Consider the following 19,977-nt stretch of genomic DNA (forward strand, 5'->3'; position numbering starts at 1 on the left):
TTCGCAGAAATGGGAATGGCTGCTCCTGGCTGACTTCGGCCGAGGAGGGAGGGTGGGACAGAGTTTGGGGTGGTATAAACGCGTTATTCCCTCTGTGAATATGTATGTCGGAGCAGACATCCATTATTTTTTCCATTACTAATTCAGCAGCAGGGTTTTTTAGAGTGCGTGTGCCTCCACGCGTGGCCTTATATAACTGACATTTTGCCTAATGTTTTAGGCCAAAATCACAACAAAGCCTTGAGTTACAGGGACTAGATATAAAAAAGGAAATATTCAGTTGCAGCACAGATGTATCAATTCCTCTTGCATGGGAGTATGTACATTTTGGTATTCTCTGGAAGCTACAAATGAACCAAAGAAAGATATTATTTTAAGAAGCATTATTATAATTTTTTAAACTTAAAATGTAGAGCCTGATCTTACAGGTAGTGCAGATGACTGGAATTCAGATTGGAAACAAGGTAACTCAGACATTGAAAACAGTTATTGTGTATTTTATTTGAGATTGAGGAGGGGGGACTGTAGTGCAGCACAATTAGTTATTTTGAATAGTAATCCATAGGTTAAGGAAATACAAACTGAAATTCAAGCACTGATTTTTATTTTATCATGAAAAAGCATATTTAGCACATATATAGGAAGCACTTGGTAAATTACAGGCTGTATTACGTTTTTTTCCCAAATATGCATTATCTTAGCACATGGAATTTGTGTGCCTATGATTTACCTGAAAGGCTAGAAAAACAACCTGCAAGAATTTGATTATATGATAAATCAGAAAAGCCAGACAGAATAATTTGTGAGGTAATTTTTCATGGCATAGAAGTTTGATTTGCATTCATGAAGTTACAGGTAAATATACCAGTAAACTAATTTGGTTTCTGGGTTTTGATTTTGTGCTCTTTTGTGGGTTTTGTGTTTAAACTGTTATAGATTTTCCAGATTTCATAATTGGGAGCATTAAATCTTTTCCCCCTTTTTATAAACACAAGCTCCTTACCAAGGCTCACAATTATTGAATAAAAAGGAACCCAGCAAAAACCAACTCCAAGCACAATATTCATGAAGTATTTGAGAATTACCAAGAATAATCTATTTATGGAGTTATACCCTTGTTTCATGAAGTAGAAAGACCAAATTCTTAGTATTTAATTGATTTAAATTGTTAGATTAAAGTTTCAGCTCTAAAATGAAAAGGCAATTCATTGGATATTTTGAAATTTTATAGTTCTGTTTTTCACAGGTTTCATTGGAATTTTTTTTTACTTTGCATTTACTCTCTGCTTTTTAGTGTTTGTAGTAACATCTGCTAATATTTGCAATTCACAGCAATCTTTTTTCAAGAAATATACACTTCTTTTCCCTGCAGATTTGGTAGCAGTAGCTGCAGTGAGGATTCCAGAATGGTTTCTACTCATATCTCTGCTTTTGTAGATTCAGCTGCATCCTTGGATGGGGAAGCTTCTTAACCCTAGACTTGAGATTTGGGGAAATAAGGGAAATCATGATGAACATGATTGAAAAGTAATTAAATTAAAAATACATAGTTCTGATTATATGATACAAAGGGATAGGAGGAGAATGATTTTTTTGTGATTTAACTTTATGCATGTGAAAATTTGGGAGTCAGTAGAAGGTAATATTTGAATTAAATAGCAATTTAAGAAACTTGCTAGAGAGGAACTCCTCCTGAGGATTGTGAAATTTGAATTCATTAGTGACCTAAACAGATCTATAAATTTTTTAAATTTTATTTTGGCCTATGTTGCACACTGTTGTCTTACATATTGAGAAGAAAATATAACCAAGGAAGAATTATTAAATTCTAACAATTGTTAATGAATGTGTCCTTTAGGAACACGTTTTCTAGAAAAGTAAAGTGACAGTTCAGTACCTTAGGAATGACTAGACAAGACATTATTTGGGAGGTGTATTATGACACAGACCATGTCATTATTTTTAAATTTTATTTTGGCCTATGTTGCACACTGTTGTCTTATATTAGAAGAAAATATAACCAAGTAAGAATTGCTAAATTCTAATAACTGTGGATGAGTGTGCCTAGAAAAGTAAAGTGACAGTTCAATACCTCAGGAATGACTAGACAAGACATTATTTGGGAGGTATATTATGATTTAATGATACAGACCATGTAGTTATTAGATAAAACTCCTAATTAGTGTGTATTCAGTAAAACAAATATCCTTTTGAATTTTTAATGCATCTTAGGTCTTATGCTTGAACATAAGTTAGATATTAGATAGATAGTTGAGAGATAGTTTAGGTTAGATTTAGATATTTCCCCTTTGACAAATCCCCTTGTTCTGCCATGTGTGTAATGAACCCTTGGCAGAGGAGGTGCTCATTCCACAGGCATTAAAAATGGGCTCTTTCACCCAGTCAGCCAGGGGAGGCTTTCACTGCTGTCCCACGTTCATGTTGCAGGAGGAATCCTCTCTGGGTGAAGGCTGGGGTGCTCTGTGCTGGGAGTCAGGCTGAGTTAGCAGAGGCTGGAGCTGTGGCTGAGCCTGGAGGTGCCCAGGAGGTGCCCACAGAGCTGCTCATCCTGGCCTTGAGCTGCCCTGTGATCCCTGACACAAGGCCCATAATCTCCTTGAGGTGGATCTAGGCTGGCACCTGGCATTTCCTCCAGGTCCCCATCTCCCTCCTGCGTGTTTTTGGGTTTGTGTTCTGCATTCGTGTTTTTGGGTTTGTGTTCTGCATTCGTGTTTTTGGGTTTGTGTTCTGCATTCGTGTTTTTGGGTTTGTGTTCTGCATTCGTGTTCTTGGGTTTGTGTTCTGCATTCAAATTGCTTTATAGTCCCCAGGTGTTTGTTTGATGGCTCCTGCCTGGCTTGGCTGTAGCTTTTCTTAGCTGGAATAAATCTCCTACATCTTCCTTCTACCATGCACAGCAGCTCAGGAATCCTGGAGGAAAAAGGCACTCATTGCATTTGTTTTCATACATTGGAACAATGTGGGATGTTCCTAAGGTGCATTTGAGATGTAGAAAGAAACTCAGTAGGATGGCAAGGTGCTGAGAGGGGTGGGAATGCAACCCCCAAACAGGAAAACCTGAACTTGAAGCTGGGTACCATCACAGATTTTTATCAGAACCAAGCTGTTATTGCTGCCTTAACTACACAGTTCAGAGCCAGCAGCTGCCAGTGCATGGCCAACAATAGCTGAGATTAAGGTTTTTTGTTTCTTTTGCATTTTCTGACATTTTTTTGTTAAATGTTTATCATTGTTTCTCCCAGGTTGTAGTTAATGTGCTGCCTGCCAAGCTTGTAGGGAAATTTGCTCAATCAAATGCATTAGCACAGATCTTTCATTAATTCTCCTTCTAAGGAAATTAAAAAGAGAACAGCTTGGGTTCACTTTGCAAGCTGGGTTCATGTGTCCTTGAGAGAAGTAGTGTGGATTTTTATTGTGTCATCCAGGTGTTTCTTCCTTTTCAGATGACAGGAATAATTTGTAGCAGTGAGCAGTAACATCAACAGAGCACATGAAGCCTCTGGCTTCAGACTCAGTCTTTCTGAAAAAAAGTAACTTTTCAGTAGCTAAAGTATTTTTTTTAAGGAGAAGATGGTCATTAATCAATTGTCATACATAAAAATATCCAGTGTTTTTAACAGGCTGTATTCTGCTTTAAGGCTGCATAGGCTCCAAAGTGTGATCAAACCAGGCTAAAATCTCATGTCTGTTGTGGGTTATGTGGCAGATCAAAAGTCTGGTTTTGAAGGGAGAAAGATGCTGATGTTCCTCAGGATGAAAGCTTGTCTGGCTCCATGCTTGGGGTAATTCCTCTAGAATACCCTTTTTTGGGGAGAGAAGAGGTCACTGTTTGTTTCCCCGTGCTTGTTTCTGTCTCTGGAGCTGCTCAGGCCCTCGCTGTGTTCCCCTGGGGCTCTCAGCGAGAGCTGCAGGAGCTCCTGGGAGCTGCACTGCTGCCTCACCCTCTCCATGGGGGGAAAATCTTCCATTTCATTCTTCAGAAGCACCTGCTGCATAATGCAGCTGGAGTGGCTTCTGAAACCAAGTGACCTCTCAGCCTCAGTTGTGTCAACTCCTGAAATATTTTGCTATTGTGGTGCAGGCAAAGCACCTGCACCAGGGTCACCTGTGTCCTGGACAGCCCCTGGTGATTGTTCAGTGTGGTTTTAAGACCTCAAACCATTGCTAATAAATCTTCTAAAGCTTTGTTACCTTAAATGGTTCTGTTACTAATGTTGCTGCTTCCCATGGTTCTTACTGGGCTTCAGGCAGAACATGAACTGTAGGGGTACTCATAATAACTGACCCAGAGGCAGTGTGAGGTGAAGGTGGGTGAATGAAAATCAGTTATTGGCTGTTACAAACAATCATTGTGCCTTGGTTTATATCAGGTGAATGCAAAGTGCAACTTCAGGCTTCTGCTTCCCACATGTAAATAAACTGTGTCATCCTAAAAGTTACAGTGTTTTTTCTCTTGTCTGAAAGTGTGACTGTTGCTGAAACAGTGTCAAAGTGCTGCTCGTGGGGAGCATGAACATGTAGGGGTAAAATCAGCAGATTAAATTCTGTGATAGTAGAAATCCCTGCCGTTTTTATTTTTTTGTTAATAATTTCTTAGGCATTCTCATGTAGTTCCAAATAATTAGCTGTACATGAGAGTGCCATAAACATGCACCCTGTTTATAAAAGGTAGGCCTTGTATTGCCATCTGGATGTCATCCCAAATGGAAATCATGGCCAAGTGATTGTCTGTTCTTTAAGTTACCCAAATTTATTAGGTTTGTACTTGATTGTGTGTGAGTTGGAATGTAGCTTATAGAGGGATGTGCAAGCTGTGCATTTGTAGCAAGGGTATCATGAAATGGTATTGTTATCTAAGCTCTACTTCCAATAAATTTAATGAAAAACTCAGATAGGAGCTCAAGGCTTCAAAATTTCCTAACCAATGACTGGGAAAAGACAATGGAGGAGGGAAGAAGTCATCAAGATCCTCTGGAACGAAGTCTGACAGTGGAATTGACTTTGATTTCCCCAAACCACATCGATTTGCAATAAGGTTTATACAGCTCCAGCTCAGAAGCACCATTTGGGATGTCAAGGGACCATATCTCCCATAGAAGCATCTGTCTGGAGAGTAACTCAAGTATTTGAGATCTTCCAAGCAGTTCAGTTTTCTTTTAACCCCCATAACTGGGGCCTTTCAAAGGGAGACTTGTATTTCTTTAAATTCCCATCTTCACCTCTGCAGCAGTGCCCCCAGTTCCTGGGACAGCTGCTCTGGGCTTTCAGAACAGCCAAGTGGAATTGGTGTCACTCATTCCAGCCCTGCTCCAGCCTAGGATTTAAGAATGAGAGAAAATAAGCCTTCATTTCAGGAATTAAAAAATAAATTACCTGTATTTAAGAAAATCAGAAAATTCAGCCCTGAATTGCTGTGTTGGCTCCTTAAACTCTGTGTTTCTAAGTATAAACTTTTGGAAGTACTGCAAGCACCTTGCACACACTGTTACTTTATCTCTGTGGCGTTTTTGTGTTTGACTTAAAATAACAATCTGGCCTTCATGGGTGTTACAAGTTGTATTTCCAGCTACTAACTTAGTTCTGCTCAAAGCAGATGTATGTAGTTACCTAACAGAATAACAATTCTTGGGTTGTTTGGTAACTCAGATTCTAAAGAGTTCTGGATTTTTTTCATACTTTTTGCATTTTCAGTCACACTTCCTTAGACTGCTTTTCTCAAGTTAAAATAGTAAAATATATCTAGACCACAGTTGTGGCATTTCCCAGCAAATTTGCTAATGCTGTCTTCAGTTACATAGTCCACAGTGGGAAGTGAAATAAAGCACCAGGCAACTTTCTATTATTAATCCATTTTTTCTTTCAGTTGATCAGGATTAGCTTTGAAGCAAGAATTGACCTGGAAGAAAAGCTGTTTGATATTTCACTGCTATTTTTTAAAAATAATCCACTGCATTTGGAAATTATTCTCCTCCTTTCTTAGTAAATAGTGTTTTGATTTTCCTGAATATAAGTTACTCAGTTGCTGTTGAAATACTGGTTTCCTTGTAGGAATATTCATTGTATTGGGATTTTCCTAGAGTTTCTTAGACTAGACCATTTTCTTCTGACTCATAGAATTGTTTAAACACTTCTATATAGAAGATGTGGAGAAAATTTGCTGATTGCTTTTTTAGGGAAGAGCTTTGAGATAGATTTGGAGGATTTGTTCCAAAATAGGAAGGGGATGAATTCCTGCAGAGTAGAGTAGGCACAGTTTTCCAGAGACAAACAAGTACTGATGTGTTCTATTCCTAAATCAACATTTAGTGATTTAGAGTTGGCTGTTGCTTGTAGAACATAAGAGAACAAGCTCAAGGAGCCTGCCTTACACCTCAGTAAATCTGGTGACTTTTGCTCACATGAATAATCCTTTCTTGCTTGGTTTGTGTTCCCTCACGTTTACCCAAGCCTTTTCCAGCCACTGTTGCTCTTTCTGTGGTTTCCTGACCCTCCTGTGCAATCTCCCCCTTCAGTGTTTGTTTCCCAGTTGGAGGCTCTGGGGATTGTGGTGGATGCAAGGTAAAGTCAGTTCTTGACTTTCAGTGTATTCTTATTTTATTGGCCTCCTGCTTGAACCATCTTTTATTTAGGGAGGGCTTTAAGTTCTTGTAGTAAGAATCTTGTGTAGCTCTTAATTTCTCTTGCCTTCCTCTAGATTTTTTTAATGCATCATCTTCTCAAAACCATTAGATCAGAATAAATGTGAATAATTTTGTATCATTAGTTGTACTAAACTTTTTATTGCAATTTACCATAATTTTGCATTGACCATTTATTTTACTTGCATTATTTACAGGGAATATCTTATACTGAGGTCTTACCTGCAGATGTCCCATGTAATTTATGGTGCAGTGGTGAACAAGCACATTTCATTTCAGGAGTGTGCACACAAAGTTTTGGTAGCTGGTTTATTCATTGAAGACATGCAGATTCCATTTGAGTTTGTGGCTGAGAGCTCTTTGCTTTAACTGAAGTCTCCTTCAGAAGGCAACTTGTGTTTGTCAACTCCATGAAGATTCCCACATTGCTGCATTAAAAACCTGCAAAACAGCAAAGAAATTTTTTATTTTATTTATTAACTGGTTTGTATATTTTTCAAATTAACAAAAAGAAAAATCAGTTGTAAGACTAGAGTCTATTTATTTTTTTCAATCTGTCAATTTATTTTGTCATTCCTGCCAAGAGCCTTAGACAGATTGACAGGAATGACTGTTCTGAAGAATTCTACACTTGCTGTGTTGAGTTCCTCAAGGAAATGTTACAGCAGACTGATTTTCTGCTTGGGTTTATTACCAGTTATTGAAACAAGACTCAGTGGCATTTGTAGCTAAGAAATTAGGCAATATATGACCATTTTCTAGAAGTATTTACTTGCCTTTTATACACTTTTCCCCTGGAAACTCACAATATTTATTTGGATCACCAGTGCCTGAGAGTTATTTAGGATGAAGCTTTCTGAGCACTTAGGAGCTTACCAGCTGTTAAGAGTTAATTCTGCTGTTCCACTTTGTTATCAGAGTTCTGTGAGAGCTTTGGATTGACTATGATTAATGCTGCACAACTTCAGAGAGGCACTGTTATTAATGTGCTGATTGACATAAAATTATTCTAGTGAGAGTATTAGAATAGCTGAAAATCCATCACCTTGATTGTTATTGCTGCAAAATGCCATGGAGATGAGTAGTCAGCTGTACATTATTGTAACTCTTGGTGAGAGTCAGGTGCCTCATGGAGTCCCCTCAGACACAGATGTGCTTTTGTTTGGCAGTCCATCAGAAACAATGTGACTGCTGTTTGTAAAAGGGATTTAATTAGATAATTAATTAAATTTATCAAATAATAATATTTATTATATAAATATTTTAATTTTTAATATTATTTAATTTTAAAATTAATTTATTAATTTACTTTAATTAATATTAAAAAATTTTAATATTTTTAATATTATTTAATTTTTAATATTGAATAATATTTATTAAATGATAATAAAATTATTATTTTTAATTTATATTAATTTAATAATAGAAATTTGGAGCATTTTCTCAGGCATCACCCTGATTCAGGGCTGAGTGCAATGCACACTTCCCTGTGTTTGTGGCAGTAAAGCTGCAGGCTGTGAGCTGTGGTGTGAAGCAGCTCAGGGCACTGGGAGCTGACCTGTCCAGGCAATGGGATGAGAGTGTTCAAACCCCACCTTTGCCACAGTTGGATCCCCAGCCAGGTCTGGAGAGTCTCCTTGGGCTTTTCCCAAGGACTGGGTGAGGTGAGGCAGTGAGCTGGGGAAAAAATGGACTTTCCTGCAAAATATTCCCTTTCAAGTTGCAGGTAAAGAGCAGCAAATCCAGTGTTTCTGATCCTACAGACCCTTGTCAGGATTGCAAAAGCAAAGTGGACTTTGTGCTGAAGCTCAGCTCAGAGCTCTCAAATCCTGAACTCTTGGGTGTCACCCTCTGCTCTCCCCACTCAGATACCAGAGCTGGTTTTATTTTCTGGTTCCTTACCTGCAAATTAAATTGTCCAAGTTATGTTACAGTGACATTTTATTTCTGTAGTCTGCTTTAGTTGTTTTAAACTAAACTGCTTAAAGCTAAAACTTCTAGTTTTAACCCATTTATTTCAAATTAGATTTTCATCTCACATGTAGCAGTTAACTGAGCAGAAGACAAATATATTTGTGCTCTGAGATTTGTTTTCACTGTTTGAAAAATGGAAGAAGTTGCTGTTCCCTGTAATAACTTCATGAGCCTGTGACCTTGCTTGGTGTCACAAATTAAGCACATGGCAACTTGCTCTTGTCTGGTTTGGGGCATATTATAAATTTAGAACTTCTGTTGTTGGTCTTGTTAACATGAGCACCAACTGTTGCTGTTGTCCTGTAGCACAGTCCTTTTGAGAAATGGACTGATTGGGCAACTGGAGGATTACAGTTCCTTTGGAAATGTAATTCAGTGTATCTCATGTTATCAGAGAAGGCTGACAGGCCTTTCTCTAAGAAACTGTCAGTGGGCTGTGGCTGAAATGAATGAAACACTTTGTTTCACCAAGGAAGTGAAGCAAATCTTCCACAATTTCCCAGCAGATAAAAATAATTTGGTGACTATATTGTACATTAAAATGATGAGTTTAGATTGTAATGTCAACATAGCATTATCCTAATTTATCCACTTCTGTAAAGGACCTGCTGTGTGTGATACTGTGCCATATGACCTTGGATTTGTCACTGAAGTGAACAGAGTGACAAAGGAGCTGGAAGGAGATGAGCCTTTCCAAATTTAACAGATACAGAGAAGCAGAGTTTTCATGCTGCAAATATGTTTTGACAGGAGCTGGTTATTAACAATTAATGTTCTTTGTTAGGTTGGAGACCCAGTTGAGAAGATGCTGCTATATTTTTAATGGGGACTGGTGGAAAAACACTGCATACCTGTACTGAAGAAATAGAATAAGGTTAAAGGAAAGAAACTTGGAAATGGATGTCAAAGAGTGGGTGAAATACACTGTAAAACACAGAGGGGTGGTTTTACTGGGAATACTTGGAGAAAAATTTCTGAGAAGTGCCATGTTGCAGACATGGTGAACATAAATGACATGACAAATTTCAATAAAAATAATAACAGAACAAATTTGAGTGACTGTCAATGAAAACGTTGAGTGTGACCTTGTGCAGTTGTGAGGGGTTTAATTTTATCCCTGGGAGCTTTAGCATGTTGGGAGCACTGTGAGAGGCTTTGCTCCTGTTTGCTCAGGGGTGGGACTCTTGTTCCAGTAATCCTGGGGCTCCTGTTGGACACAAAGGCAGCCCTGTCCTGGCACTGCAGCCTTGCTCCAGCTCTGTTCTCCAGGCAGAGCCAGCACCCCTCTCCAGGCAGGCATTGGCAGCAGTGGCCTTGGTTTTCCATGCAGTGACAGCTTTTCATGTGTGGCATAGAGGGAAGATTGCTCTGGACAGCGAGACCACCTTGATCAGCTGTGAGAGAAGGGCTTTGGGTCTGCAGTGCACTCAAAAGTCCTTTTTTTCTATTCTTTTTTTTTTTTTTAATGTCACTTATTTGTGTGACTGCTGCTGGATTGGAACATACCTGGTTTGTCAAAGAGCAGAATAAAATGGCAGGTAAAGGCCTAAGTAGTTGCTTTTGAGGATAACTTAGCTAAACCCAGAGATATTTTGATGTAATCCTCTGAAATGTGATCCAAATAGGGCCATGACAAATATTTGGGGTTTTTATTACAGATAAAGGCAGACTGATCTATTTAAACTTGCTAGTACAAGTAGTTGTGTGAGGGATTTCATTTGCATTACCTTTAAATACTGCTGTCAATATAGGTGGTATTTCTAATTATCTGAGATTAACTTCATTTCACAAACATTTTGGAGCAAGCTCTAGTGACTGGAAGCAACATTTTCTGGGCTTAGATAAAAGCTTTGATTGGTTAAAGCAGAGATTTAAATTTAGACATTCTCTGTATTAAATACACAATTTGGGTGCTCTATTTTTAACTGAATTTGAAATAAAAACTGGCTAAATATAGAGACCAGTTATTTCTGGAAAGTGTGTGTGCCAGCTGACATTTCTTTTGCTGCTGCTTTTGTCTTAATACTTAGCAAAACAAAAGCTCATGGAATAGAAGTACAGAGGAGAATGTTCATCATGTTTTCTGTCCTGGGCTGGCTGTGGGAGCTGTGGCAGCCATGGAGCAACTTGCTGGGAATTTGTAGTGAATGGGGGGAGGCAGAAATACAGAGTGGAGTGATTGAGAAACTCTAGAGCAAGTCTGGCCCCACATTTGTGTCCCCTTTCTACTGCTTTAGAAATTTTGGCATAAGGGCAGAAATAACATTTTCAAGTCTTGCTATGATTAAAGCTCTACATTTATTTATTTATACTTAATTGTTCCATCACAGCTCTTGTGTGGGTTAAAATTGCATGGAATTAAACCTTTGTTTGCCATGCCTTGTAATTGTAGGGTGACATTCTGTACTACTTAAGTCATTATAAGGCTTGTAGTCTATAAATTTAAGACTTCCTGGGATGTGCACTCAGGTTAGTCAGAAGGCAGAACATGTTGGGGATTGGAATGAGATGCTGCAAGAGTGGATGACATACTCTGACAGACAGTATAAACTGGTTTTGTCTCTTGTCTGGTACAGAGTTATGGTACAGAATTTAATTTACAAACGCTAACTTGTATGAAGAGGACCAGAGACAGCTCATAGTTCAGCTGCTAGGGATTGCTGTAATCCCACACATTTAACACAGGCTTCCCACTCAGAGTTTTTCACCAGTTTTTTAAAGTCTATTTATCTGAAATTTGTGAACAGTGTCAGATTTTCTAGTCTCACAAACTGTGAATAATGGCAATATATTCCCTTCTGCTGCTTACAAACTGTTGGGTCATCTCTTTCTCTTGGCATGGCACACCTGTGGTGTCATCCTCCCATTTCTTACACTGACTACCTTAATTCCAGAAGTTTGTGGTGAGACACAGTAACATGATCTTCTGTGCTATCATTAAAGTGGAGGCTTTGCCAAACATTTGCAGAAATTGGTGTTTTAAATAGCCCAGCTCAGAATTTTCTTATGCTTTCCATGGCAACAAGTTCATCTGTTATGCAAATGTCACTTTTAACAGTCTCTGTCAGTGCATGGCTCAGCTTCTTTCCTGCAAAAAGTCTATTTAGTGCTCAGTACCAACAGTTCCATGCACAGTTTGGAGCATGTGCCTCTTCAGGTGTCCTGAAACACCTTCCCAAGGTATTCCTCACCCCTTTTATATTGTGGTGGGAAAATGCAGTGATTCAAATGTGCTATTTGTGCTTAATGGGTAGCATTGGCCTTATACAACAGGCAGTTTGGTATTAATAGAATTGCTGTGAAGTTTGGCTTCCTCTTTCTCCTGCTCCTACTGGGTAAGCTTGAAAGTGTCTTTTTATGGAAGAGGAGATGCAAGTTCTGCTGGAAAAATTACAGAGAAACCTTTGCTGCCTGCATTTGCCCATAATCTGTAGATAATTCACAAGACTTTTCTCCTTTTCCTGTACTATATAGCTGTGTGTATTCTTCCTCTCCAGCTTTATTTGATATATTAGGTCAGGGCAGATTGACAGTACAGAACCATGATCCTCTGCAGCTCTGAAATATTCCTGTGGTTCTCAGGAGCTGGAGGTTAAAATTCTGTTGTGATTGTTTCTGTACACTGTGAAACAGCTCATGTCAATTTTAGTGTTTCATTTGCTTAACAATCCAAGTTATGCCTACCCAAAGGAGTTGTATCTGATAACTCTATAATGGTGCTGCAAGAAGTACACTCCTGCAAATGCTTACAATGATGACAGATTGAAGAAAACAGGGTAATAAAAGCTTTTGCATTTTGCTTTTTTCTGCAGGTTTTCATACCTACCTGACAGCATTGTTGAAATAGGCCTCTTAATGATACTGTGTGTGGAACCATTTACATTTAATTGACATCCCTTTTAATGAGGTGTTTATAAATTGATCTGTGGCTTGAATTTCATCCTTAGACTTGCTGGAATATGATTAAAAATGTGCTGACTTTGCCTCTAAAATGTTCTGGTTTAGCAAGATTCAGTACTGAAAATGGAGGTTTCCATGTGCCTGGGATGATCTGGAGCCAAAGTGGGAAATGCTCCCAATACAGTTCATCTATCTTACACTGACAGAGAAATTAAAATTAAAAGCTTTTTCTGGGTTGTGGGGAAAAATTACTCAAAAATGATCACCAGAGGTGTTGTGTGGCAGCATTGGAATTTCTGAGCCCTGGGCTCTTGGGAAGCCGTGTTTGGGCTTTGGAGCTGTTCTGCTGCCAGTACAAGGGTGATTTTCTCCAGAGCACTTGGTAGGCAGCAGTTTCCTGTGTGGTTTCATTTTAAGTTGGGAGCTTCAGGGTTCCAAAGCCATTCCCTCCCCAGGTAATGAGTGTGTCTGCTCAGAGGTACTTGGAGTTCCAAGCTAAGCTTGCTGGAATCCTTTCAGAGCTGTGCTTAACTGCCAGTACTTAGAAGGAACTTTGATTAACAGTAATATTGTGGAAGAAAGTGATGTTACAACATTTAAGCAATGTTTGTTTAAATAAGATTTAAATAAGAATTGTTCAGGCTTTTTCTTTCAAGGTTGCAATCTTTTTATTCTTAGCCTAATACTAAGTTTTTTTACTATTTTTACTCTTGCTTCCTTTTTCTCCAGTAATTTGCAGTGTGACATTTTGAACCTCAGCTATCCTAGATCACTTAAAACTTTGGACAGCAATTTTAAAAATAGTTAATTAGCAGAATTTAGGAGCTGGTGGATGCTGTGAGTGAGACACTGAGCCGGGTGCTGGGGCTGTGAGGCTGCAGTGCTGGATGGGCAGCAGGGACCCTGGGCTCTTTCCTCTGAAATGTGGCTCTTGGCTTAGATATTGGAACAAAATATTTGCATTACTTTGTGGGTTTGAGGTCATGTTTCTGGCAAATTTCTGTAATCCCCCTGATGATATGAATAATCCTCATATACATTCATTTTATATATATATATATATATATCAGACATGTTGTGCTTACAAGCCTTCCCTAAATGCTGGGAGTTCTTGGCAGTCTCAGTGGCTCAGAGCAGACCTTAACACACAGCAATGTTGCCCTTTATTTAGCCAGGTGCTTTTTGATTTGTCTTTGCTGTGTGAGCAAGTGCTGGTAGAGAATAATGAAAGATTTTGTGAATAATGGAAGAACTAAAAAAAAAAAACGAACAAAAAGCAAAATAAAGTGTCTTAAATGCAAACAGAGGAACATATTTAAAGAACAGCCTCAGTATTCACATCTTAATAGTGAGCATTTTGAATTAAATAGCATTTTTTGTGCCTAGTTACCTTCCTGTTTAACCAATTCAACTTATTAGATATGTAAGGTCTTTAACACCCATGTGCTGTGCCGTTCACATTTGGACAAGGCTCTAAGAAGTCACTGCAAAATGTTTTTGCATTTTGTTGAGCACCTCCAGCCAGTGCAACTTGGGTTTAATTTTTTGAAGCAAGTTATGCTGTTCTTTTGGATGTAGCATTCTGTGTGTGAAAAAGGCATTCGTGTGTTCTGGCAGAACAAACAACTACTCACATTTTTACTGATGTCTGAAGGCTTAAGGAATTTATTTTGAAAAACATGACATCAACCAGCATTCTGGAAACAAGAACAGATGAATTCTGGTGCACAGCAAGCTGTTTCTCAAATGAAAATTCAAGTTGTTAAAAGTATGTTAAAATCCATTAATCAAAAGAATATGGAAATGATAGTGCAGTTGTTTTCTGCTGAATTTTCCAATAGAATGTTTAACTTGAATATTCACTTAATCTTTATTCCATTCTTTTTAATGCCAAAGTACTGAATTTTTTCAATAGGAGAAAATAATTAGAAGTTGTTTTATAGAATAGTAGCAGCTATTGCATGGGATTGATGCAGACTTTAATCTCAACCAGTTCCAAAGGGTTAACAAGTGGGTTTATGTTATTACATTGTGATTCACACATGAGACTGTGTGGCATTGTCAGTGTAAGGTGCCATTTTGTCTTTCCCCTTCAGCCACAGCCTTGCCAAGTGCTGCCCTTGTCTGTCCTCTAAAAATACTGTCTAGGGGTCCCTGGGGGAACTTCTCCACTCTAAAAATACTGTCCAGGGGTCTCTGAGGGAGCTTCTCCACTCTAAAAATACTGTCCAGGGGTCCCTGAGAGAGCTTCTCCACTCTAAAAATACTGTCCAGGGGTCTCTGAGGGAGCTTCTCCACTGCTTTCCAGGAGAATTGGGATTTGGGCAGGTTGCTGTGGTAGGTTTGAGATTTGGGCAGGTTTCTGTGATAGATTTGAGATTTGGGCAGGTTTCTGGGGTAGGTTTGAGATTTGGGCAGGTTGCTGGGGTAGGTTTGAGATTTGGGCAGGTTTCTGGGATAGATTTGGGCAGGTTGCTGGGGTAGATTTGGGCAGGTTGCTGGGGTAGGTTTCAGATTTGGGCAGGTTGCTGTGGTACTTTTTTAGCACTCATGGCTAAGGACTGGGTGTGTTATGGGCTGCAGTTAGAGCTGTTGGCTACAGATCTCAAAGAAGTAACAGTAATTTCAGTTCATACCAATTATTCTTTTCCCTTATTGACCCAAGAATTTTGGGGAGACAAATGTCCACATTCTGTATTTCTGTAAGAGACAGAAGCAGTGTTTGAGCTCAGGTGTGAATGTCCTTCTTACTTTATGATCTTAACTGTGAACGTGTTTGGTGCTGCAGTTAAAGGTTATTAAAGACAATGGCATCTTGTACAGTTGAGCAATATTTAATTATAGAGTTCAGCTCCAAGTGTATGGAAAGACTGTGTTAAATGTCTTCCCTCCCAGCTTCTGACTAGGCTTATTCCATCCCACCAGAAATAACTCTGTGGTTTAATAATCCCATTAATGGTTTGGTTAACAACAAAAGCCTGAGCCCAGCTAACTGTAGATTCTTCAGAGGTGTCTTGGTTTTACCAATAAAATGAAGCATGGGCAAATAAAGGTTACTTCTCTCAAATAAAAATCAAAAGTATGGGCAAATAAAGGTTACTTCTCTCTTACACTGTCACTCTGTGTTGTCTGAGCTGCTCCAGGATCAGTGCAGTGCTGATCACTGCCATTGGCAGTAGCACGAGTTCTCCTGTGCCTGTTGCACTGCTATAAAGGGATTGCAAAGGTGGGAAGGCTGAGCTATCTTGCAGCACAAGTGGAGAGAAAAAGGAACACTATTGAAAGTTGCAAGACAAATTACAAATGGGTGAATTCCTCTTTTGATCTTCATCACTACAGACAAGTTCCTCCTTTCCATCTGTTTATTTCGTTCATTTTCCTTTGCATCTTTCTTTTACAATTCTTCTAAAGCACATACCCACATGTTAAGTTCTGCCCTTCATTTATTCTTTTGTCATTGTTTCCATTTCACTTTCCCTGTGTTTCATTCCTGTATCTTTCTTGTTTAGACCAAGTGGAGGATCCAGCTGGCCGTAGCAGCCATGTAGGACCCTTCAGGAACCTGATGGTAAGTGCACGTGTGTACTTATACTCAGGCTTCCACCAGCTTCTGTGTTCAGAAGCATTTCCCCCTCCTGCAGGCTTCAGTTCATTCCTGACCTCTGACACAATAAGAAAACCAAGGAACAGGCCATGGACTATTCATTGATACCTTTATATCAGTTGTAGGCTGTGTTTTTATTGGAAATCTGCAGGAAGAAAATTCAAGTTTATTTGGATTTTAAAAGCACTTTGAGAACTCATGAAAGTCTATCAACAGCCATTTACAAAAGTTTCTGAACTCCAAATATGTGAAAGCTGGGAGAGCATAGCAGTGAAGTATCACCCATTACTCTGTTCTTAAATTCTCTTGCTGGGCTCGTGCTGTTGAGTGGTCAGGACCATGAAATTGTGCATCTGGGACAGTCACTGGCATGTTTCAGTGAATTCTTTGAACCTTTTCAAAGAAAGCTGCAGCCTGGAAGATGAACAAACTAAAGGACATCTACAGTGGTTTGTGTCAGGAATTGATCTGACACATCTGAAATGTTGTGTGTGCACAAGAAGTTTGTTCACTCTGCAGAGAAAGGGCAAGTTGGGTGCTGGGTGAATCCTCTCTTCAAATGCATCAGTGCTCAAAGGCCAAGAGCTTGAAACACCTCCAGCTGTATGGTGGAGCAGGTTACATCAGGAGTGAGTTGCATCTCTTTTTAGGACTGGCAGAACTTGCAAATGTTCTGCTTTCCATCAGTAGGATAAGGTATGTGACATAAGTACCTTGATTTTGCGTGAAAATCCTGCTATTGGAGTGATTTCTCAGATTATCTTTGGATTTGAGGTACTATAAATTTTATATTCTCTAACCTGGTGACACTTTGAAACATATCTGCATGCTTTAGCACTTGGGATTTATGTTGGTGCCTTTTCATACTTCACCTCACCCTTGAAAGGGTTTCTGATATTGTTAGGACAAAGAATTCATCTGGTCCTGGTTTGAAGCCTTTGACAGTAACCTGTTGTTATGCTGAAATCCAGGGCTACTGTAGAGCTGGATACAGAATTGCACTGTGGGGGAAAAAGTGTCTGAGCACATGTCAGGTGTGGCAGGTGAGAGGGGCCTGTGGACCAACCTTTTAATTCTTGTTTCCAATCAAGAATTTTGTTGGTTTTAGGTCAAGATACTGATAGTGGTCTTCAGATGAGAAGTGGTTTGCAAAAAATTTGAGAGTTCTTAGGAATGATGTATGATTTCTTGTGTCACTCTTAAGGTGTATTGTGGTGCATGTTGGAGTCCTAGGAATGTATTGAAATCTTACATTTCCACTTTTTCCCTGGAAGTGGAACTGTTGGATTGTGTTACTGAACATTCCCAGAGAATTTCAGGTGACTTGGGAGATACTTCTGGAAACTTCTTTGATGTCCTTCATACTCAGATCTTGGTAGTGTTGGTTGTAATAATGAACATTAGAAGTGCTGATAATAAGAAAATGGTGTTCATATTGGACTTTGAGTAGCTTGTCACAGAAAGAAAGATGTGCTCTGACTTCCTAATGCCCATGTGTGCACCCAGGTATGTGCTAAAGCTTCTGACAGCCACAGGTGTTTGATATAAAAGCAAAATTGATGTTGCATTGTTCAAACAATCCAGGATAGTCCTTTTTGGCAGGATAGACATGGGCATCAGAACAATAATTGAGGATATTCAGAGAAAATTGCTAGTTCATTTTGGGGAGGATGTGTGTGTCTTGTCCAAAGGTGACAAAAATTCAGTCTGAATGACTGTTGTCAGGTTATAGGACTAAGATCTGTTAAATTAGATAGGAAATTAAAAAAGGTTTATTATATACATAAAACTGAAACACATTGGAATGTGGGGACAGCCTATGAAATCTGAGCTCCTTGAGAGGAAATGCAGATAATGATTTAGTTTGTTGAAATCAAAACAAGTGTTTCCTTTTAAAGCTGAGGCTGTCTGAGCTGTTCTCTTGGGGGGTTTGTGTACTTGGAACTTCCTGGAACAGAGGAGCATTTTTTTATTTTAAAGGCATTTCAGTTTCTTGGCTCAGGATGTGAAAAATGTTTTCAAGGGGTAAAAAGGAGGAGTTTGACAGGATTGTGACGTGGAAGAATGTGCTTCCAGCTAGGAAATGGATTTAGGGCTGTGATGGACATTGCTGATCAGAGGGAATGGGCAGTATGTTCTGAAGTAGCATTTTGTGTGTTAGAGGGGGCACAGGAGGAGTCTGGATTGCTACTTCTGGACAGCTCTTCCCAAGAGTTGAGTGTAGACCTGAGGAGTTCCAGTGGTGTTTTCTGTGTTCTGTGTGGAAAGTACAGGCTGCAAAGAAGTGAATGAAAAACTATAAACTTCCATTTGTTATTACACACCCCACATCATAATTTCTGTATGTTATAGGCCTGAATCTATAACATTAATGGCAAAAATTAGCAGTACTTTGTAGAGGAGTGGAAAATGAAGTTTTCAGTGTGTTTATATCTTACAGTACTGGTCAGCTCTTTGCACATAATGCCCTTTTGTGTTCATCACCCTCTGCAACTAATACATCCTTCTTCATTTTGCTAACAGAAGGTGAGAACTTGAAAGTGGTGTTTGTGTCAGGACCCATCCAAATAGCTTCAATGTTTTCTGTTACCCAGTTCCATCTCACTTGGTTGTTCTGCCTTTGCCCTGTTTGTCAAGCTCATGCTGCTTTCACTCTTCACTCATGGTGTTATTACTTCATTGTTTTTATCACAACTCTTCTCATCATTCAGGATGTTTATACAACTAAAATAAACCTCTCTGGGTTTCTATTTTGTAAGGTTTTCCAATTAACATTAAGACTAATTGTGTATGAAGAGATTTTCTATTTTCCATATCCTTCTGTGAGATACAGGAATTTAGTGACCATATTAAGGCATTGGATAACTGCATGATGTCAGCTTAATCCTGGACAGGTAGTTTGTTCTTGCTTTGAAAGTAAGGAAAGCATTTCAGTGTCTGAAGTTTTTTACCTGAATGCTGTCTGTTCCCCTAATCAGTCATTTTTATTTCTCAGGAAAGCAGGGTCTCTACAGGAGTTTGTTACACTCCAAAGCTGAGGGTTTAAATCTGCCACTGATACATGACAAATAAAAATTGTTAAGCAAGAATAATAAATGCTTTTTTCCCACTAGGAAAGAAGAAGACTCAGGAAAGTAAAAACAAGGGAAAGAAGGCAGCAGATACAAAACAGAAAAAGATTGATTTGGATTCTACTGCAGATATGAGGGATTCTAAAGAAGGTGAGTTCTCAAGTGTCCTATTTTTTCCTTCTGTTTATCTTTTTGAATCAAAGGATGCTTGTCATGTTTAGTACATGAGCAGGTTATCTTAATGTGACAAAGTGAACATGTTTGTGTCATTTACCCCAACTGTTTTACTAGTTAGGAACTTGGCTATGAGAAGCATGTCATTAAACATACAACTCTGACCACAGGAAAAACTAATGTGCTGCAAAATTGAGACATAAACACAAACTCCCTAGAAGATAATAGCAGAGCAAAATCCTTATTCTCTGTCTTTGGAGCTTAGTTTCATGGTCATTATTTATTGCTAATTAGCAAAGTCAGTACCAAGGGGGAAAAATATTAATTCTTTTGACACATAACTCTTCCATTCCTTCCCTGTGTTGTCCCTTCTGCTGGCACAACATGTGCACCACTGTTCAGGTACCTTATGGCCCAGCTAAGGAATGGAGAAGGATTTTTTGCTCTATAATGTACCCACTTGGGCAACATTGTGGGGATTGGCAGCCAAGGTGTTTTCCTAGAATCTGCAGGATCACAGAACATTTTGGGTTGGAAGGCACCTTTAAGCTTATCTTCTTCCACCCCCCTGCCATGGCAGGGACACCTTTCACTA

At 39.0% G+C, this 19,977-nt stretch overlaps 1 protein-coding gene across 3 annotated transcripts in view; it reads left to right on the forward strand.

Moving 5' to 3' along the window:
- PRDM2 (PR/SET domain 2) overlaps positions 1–19,977 on the forward strand; it is a 65,139-nt gene that overhangs the window by 24,921 nt on the left and 20,241 nt on the right. For 2 of the 3 annotated variants that reach the window (XR_010784887.1, XM_066564232.1), the window contains exon 7: positions 19,251–19,358. Coding sequence is in view for 2 of the 3 variants with exons in the window: in XM_066564232.1 (XP_066420329.1) it covers positions 19,251–19,358 (108 nt within the window). In the remaining variant the exon portion in view is untranslated. Of the gene's footprint in view, positions 1–16,089; positions 16,102–19,250; positions 19,359–19,977 lie in introns of those variants that run through there. The other variant, XM_066564233.1, reaches the window with a different exon arrangement.

Source organism: Molothrus aeneus, chromosome 21 (assembly GCF_037042795.1).
Source record: "Molothrus aeneus isolate 106 chromosome 21, BPBGC_Maene_1.0, whole genome shotgun sequence".
NCBI classification, from domain to species: Eukaryota; Metazoa; Chordata; class Aves; order Passeriformes; family Icteridae; genus Molothrus; species Molothrus aeneus.